This window comes from Bidens hawaiensis, unplaced genomic scaffold (genome assembly GCF_021521415.1).
Source record: "Bidens hawaiensis isolate Kalapana, Puna unplaced genomic scaffold, B.hawaiensis_p1.1 tig00052351_1, whole genome shotgun sequence".
NCBI lineage: Eukaryota > Viridiplantae > Streptophyta > Magnoliopsida > Asterales > Asteraceae > Bidens > Bidens hawaiensis.
This window is the reverse complement of record NW_027506218.1, coordinates 3326-8989: the sequence shown is the minus strand read 5'-3', so window position 1 is coordinate 8989 and position 5664 is coordinate 3326. Positions and strand designations below refer to the sequence as shown.

General features: G+C 42.1%; 1 protein-coding gene across 1 annotated transcript; it reads left to right on the top strand.

Moving 5' to 3' along the window:
* Nucleotides 1-3486: 3486 nt before the first annotated feature.
* On the top strand, nucleotides 3487-4962 carry LOC143617131 (uncharacterized). The gene has a single exon (XM_077089785.1). The coding sequence runs from the start codon at nucleotides 3487-3489 to the stop codon at nucleotides 4960-4962; it is 1476 nt and encodes a 491-aa protein (XP_076945900.1).
* Nucleotides 4963-5664: the final 702 nt, after the last annotated feature.

Sequence of the window (5664 nt, the reverse complement as noted above, 5' to 3'; positions counted from 1 at the left end):
GAAAGTTCATTCAATACTTTCACATGTGAATATATGGAGAATGCTATCAAGGTTATCTAAGTTCACATAGTCATTTTAGTTGGTCATAATATTGTGAATCGTGTTCGAATATTTCGTCTTTGCAATAAAAGCAAATCTGTATGGTAAATTGTATCATATACGACTACAACACGTCAATAACAAGAGCAGTGGCGAAGCTTAGACAAGTTTGTCGGGGGGGGGGGGGGGGGGGGGGGGGCTCAAATTTTCAGCCAAAAACGGGTAAATTTACACTACGTATACAAATTTTGGGTCGAATATCGGAAAATATACACTACTAAGCGGAAAAAACAGGGGGGCCGGGGCCACCCCTGGCCCTTGAGAAGTTGCACCCCTGAACAAGAGGTCCTCAGACGAACCATTTGATATAGTTCGATCCTTCATTTTTCACATGAAACAACTGTTAAATACAAAGAGGAAATCACACTCAAATGGAAAATAACTACTGTATAGAGAATTGGAACACACTGTCACTTTGTACGAAAGCTTTTATGTATATTGAAAACTAGTAAATGAAAGTAATGCATTATAGTACATTCAAAAGAAAATAAATAGGAAACAAATGACCCCACTTAACCACTAACTCATGATTCATTACTTTAGCATAAAAACAGGAAACTAACTACCCACTAGATTACAAAATAACATGTGATAAAAACAAACTACTTGGAGAACAAACCGTTGACTCCATAACCACCTGGATGTTGACTCTTTCAACACTCCCTCTCAACATCGAAGTTCCCCAGGCCCATATCAGTGAAAAACCGATCAGTTTGGGACTTGACAGGCTCTTAGTAAACACGTTTGCAACCTGCTTAGTAGTATCAACTTGCTCCAGCTTGAGTTTCGTTTTCAAGACCTTTTCACGATAAAATGATAGTGTGCCTCTATGTGTTTGGAACGGGCGTGGAACACTGGGTTCTCAGCAAGTTTGATTGCAGAGTTGCTGTCACAAGACAACTTCACTTGATAATTCACAGTTTGGTTCAGTTCTAATAGTATCCGGATTAACCATACGCACTCTTGAGCTGCCATTGCAGCTACTAGACATATTCTGCTTCAGTGGTAGATAATGACACAGTCGGGTGTGGTTTGCTACACCACATGACTGAACTCGATCCATACATAAAAGCATAACCGGTAGTTGATCTTCTCGTATCCAAATCACTAGCATAATCAGTGTCGCAATACCCAAACAGTTTGGGTTCATTCTCCCTCTTAAACCAAACTCCTTGACCCAAAGTAGCCTTCACATATCTCAAAAGCCCAGACGAAGAGCAATAAGATGAGGCCTTCTGGTACATTGCATGTACCGGCTCAAGACTTCGACAGCGAATGAGATGTCGGGTCTCGACAATGTGAGATAAATCAAACTCCCCACTATCTTCCGGTACTCCGAAGGATCTTCAATCTCTTTCCCTTAACCAGAAAATAGTCTGGTACAAGCTTCCATTGGAGTAGATGCTGGATTGCACGTGATCATATTAATTAAACTTGTGAAGCAGATCACTTACATATTTGGTCTGATGTAGTATAAACTTCTCTTCTGCATACATTAACTACAACCCAAGGAAGTGGGTTAATTGGCCAAGGTCTTTCATCTTGAACCTCACACTAAGATTAGCTTTAAGTTGATTAATTTCTTCTTCAATATCCCATGTAGCAACTAAATCATCGACACAGACTAGCACAACCACGACCTTGTTGTCAACTTTCTTAACAAGCAAGCTCGAGTCGGCATTTGTTAGTGTGAACCCATTTTGTTCAAGGAACTCCCCGATCTTCCCGAACCAAGCCCATGGGGACTGTGTTAACCCATAAATAGCATGTTTTAACTTACAAACATAATATGGTCGATCTTTATTTTCAAATCCATCGGTTGTTCCATAAAGATGGCATGATCGATGTCTCCATATAAGAAGGCGTTGCTAACACCTAACTGCCACAACTTCCAACATTTGTAAACCGCGATAGCTAACAGAAGTCGGATAGCAGTTAACTTACCATCGGGCGTAAAAGTATCCTTATAGTCAATGTCATACTGTTGCGAAAAACCACGGGCCACAAGCCGAGTCTTATACCTCTCCACAAACTCGTCTGGTCGTTGCTTTAACTTATACACCCACTTACATGACACGGGTACAACAGTAGCAGGTTTAGGTGTAAGTTCTCATGTCTGGTTTTGCATCCATTTCTTCTTTCATAACATCGATCCATTCTGTTTTTAAACGAGCTTCTTTGTACTTTTATGGTTATTGTGATCATTAGTGACAATTTCTACATTAGCATAATGAAGATTAGGTTTCCTTTCCCTTTGGGACCTTCTTAAACTTGATTCTAATTCCTCTACTTCAGAGCTCATTTGAACCAAGCCATCTTTTTCAGTATTAACAGATTCTTCCTCACTGAAACTGAGATTGACCTTTGACATTTCAAGACCTTCCTTCAATTGAGGTGTATCCGGTAACAGTTATTGATCAACCAACCACCACGAGGAATGTTCATCAAAGATGACATTCCTAGACAATACGTGTTTCTGTACTCGGGTCAATACGTCTCCAACCCTTCCTAAACCCTTCCTTTCTAACTCATACCCTACAAACACACATAGAACAGCCTTCTTGTCCATTTTGTGACGAAGGTGGTTCGGTGCAAACACCTAACAAACACAACCAAATACGCGAAAGTGACTCACGTTTGGTTTGTTTCTAGTTAATTTTTCATAAAGTGAATTATAATCAAGCGACTGAGAAGGTAATATGTTTATAACATACCCGACTGTATACATTGCTATTGCCCAATACTGTCCCGACATATTCTTATCATGAATCAAGCTTCTTGATCGTGACTTCGCCAAGGTGTCTATTCTTGCGTTCGGACACTCCGTTAATTTGTTGCGGAGTGTTCGAACAAGTGAGCTGCCTTTTTATTACCTTGTGTTTTAAATAGTTGCTGAAATCATACGCCAAGTACTCACCTCCATTATCCGATCTTAAACAACCAATTTTTCGACATGTATCTCGTTCAAACTCAAGCTCAAATTCTTTAAATTTTTCAAATACCTCGGCCTTCTCTTTCATAAAATAGATCCAAGTATAACGTGAATAATCGTCAATAAATGTAACTAATAGCATGCATATATAATTTGTATATAATTATATTATATAGTATATAATCTTGTGCTTATTTAGAACCATTGATTGATTGGTTAGCTTTGTTTAGATGAGATTGATATTGATTCAAATCCCAAATATATCGGGATATCTCTTGTATATATAGGAATGTAAACATCAATGAAAGGGAGGACAATTTACATTCTCTTATTCTCTTATATGGTATCACGCAGCCAGCCGGCCCTACCTCTCCTCCTCTAACAATCGGCAGTTCTCAGCCATATTCTCGATCTGCCACCACCTCTTTTCATCCTCCCACCCGATTCTCAAATTAATGGAATCAAAATTACACCCCGCAATTACCGTTTCCAACATCAAAACCCTTGTCCCGATTACCCTCGACAATGAAACCGGACAATACACATCTTGGTCCGTCTTGTTCAAAATCCATTGCTGTGCTTATCAGGTTTACGATCATCTCCTTCCCCGCCCCACACAACCAAAACCCGCCTCCTCTTCCACCGAAGCACCTAAACCCGATGACCTGTGGGATCGCCTTGATGCCATAGTTCTCCGGTGGATATATGGCACCATCTCCATGGATATCCTCAACACCATCCTCAAGCCTGACACAACCGCCCACGAAGCCTGGACGACCCTTGAAACCTTGTTTCAAGACAACAAGTCCTCCAGGTGCATCTACCTTACCCAGAAGCTAAACAACACCCGCTTGGATAACTTTGACAATATGGCAGCCTACAGCCAGGAGATCAAAGTACTCTCCGACCAACTCGCCAATGTCGAAGCACCCCTAACCGACGAGCAGATGGTACAACAACTTGTCACCGGGCTGAATGAACAATATGAAGGGATCGCCATGCTCATCTCAAACCTTAAACCGTTACCCACGTTCCACGAGGCATGGTCCAAACTCATGCGTGAGTATGACCGAAAAACGAACATGTCTCTTCATGCCTCTCAAAACACACACACGGCTCTCAACGCCACTACCACTAAAACTGATGCCCCAACCAACAACGCCCGGAACGATCTACGTGACACCGACGGTACGTCGAACCGTGGTCACGGCAGTGGCAGGAGCCGGGGACGTGGCCGAGGCCGCTATGGAGGACGCGGATCTCCGAAACGAGGAGACTCTTTCTCTACACATGCTCCACAAACACCTGTAACCGGTCGCTGGGTTTTTCAACCAACATGGGGTCCTCCATCACAAAATACACAATGGACGGTTCAGCCTCCATGTCCTTATCCCACCTCCTCTCGGCCCATAGGTAATCAAGCCCCGGGAATTCTTGGCCAACGCCCAAATCAGTCTTATGTTGTTGGATACGCACCCACCGACATCGAGCAAGCCCTTTACACGATGTCTCTCAACCCACCGGATTCACCCTGGGCTATAGACAGTGGAGCAACAACACACATGACGAATCAGCCAGGTAACTTCTCGTCGTATTTTAATTATTGCAATAATCGAAACATAATCGTTGGCAATGGCTCGACCATACCCGTTCTTGGACATGGCACCCAAACCTTAAAACCACCTTTCCCACCTTTAAAACTCACCAATGTCCTATACACACCTAACTTACTTCACAATCTTTTATCTGTTAGACGCCTAACTACGGATAACTGGATTTCAATTGAATTTGACCCTTTCTGTTTTTCTGTGAAGGACTTCAAGGCGCGAACCCATATCCTACGATGCAACAGTACCGGTGATCTGTACCTGCTGACGCCACACATGCTCTCCAAAATTAAACCTCATTCGGCAAATGTGGCTATCTCCTAGACACTGTGGCATCAACGTCTTGGTCACCCGAGCTCAAGTCCTTTGCATTCTCTCAAGAAGTCGTCTTTTATTTCGTTTTCTAAGTTTAATAAACGTATTTGTGAACCTTTTGTTTTCGGAAAGACTGTTAAACTTCCTTTTATTAATTCATGTAATCGCACATTATTACCTTTTGATATTATTCATAGTGATCTCTGGACCTCACCGATTTTGAGTTCCTGGGGTCACCGCTATTATATTCTATTTCTTGACGACTTTTCCAATTTTTTATGGACTTTCCGCCTAAGTAGAAAGTCTCAAGTTTACTCAATCTTTAATCACTTTTACAAATTAATTCTAACACAATTTGATAAAAGAATTAAACAGCTCCAATGTGACAATGGTAAGGAATACATAAACAATTCCTTCCAACAGTTCTTCGACCAACATGGCATGACTTGCCGTCTGTCATGTCCCTACACCTCGTCCCAGAATGGTAAAGCGGAACGTAAAATCCGCACCATTAACAACATGGTCCGAACACTCCTAGCCCAAGCCAACCTTCCACCCACTTACTGGCACTACGCCCTCGAAACCGCCACCTATCTTTTAAATATACTCCCAAACAAACCAAACAACCTTATCAACCCGACTCAAGTCCTATACAACCGCCCACCCTCCTACGATCACTTACGGGTGTTCGATTGCTTATGTTACCCACTA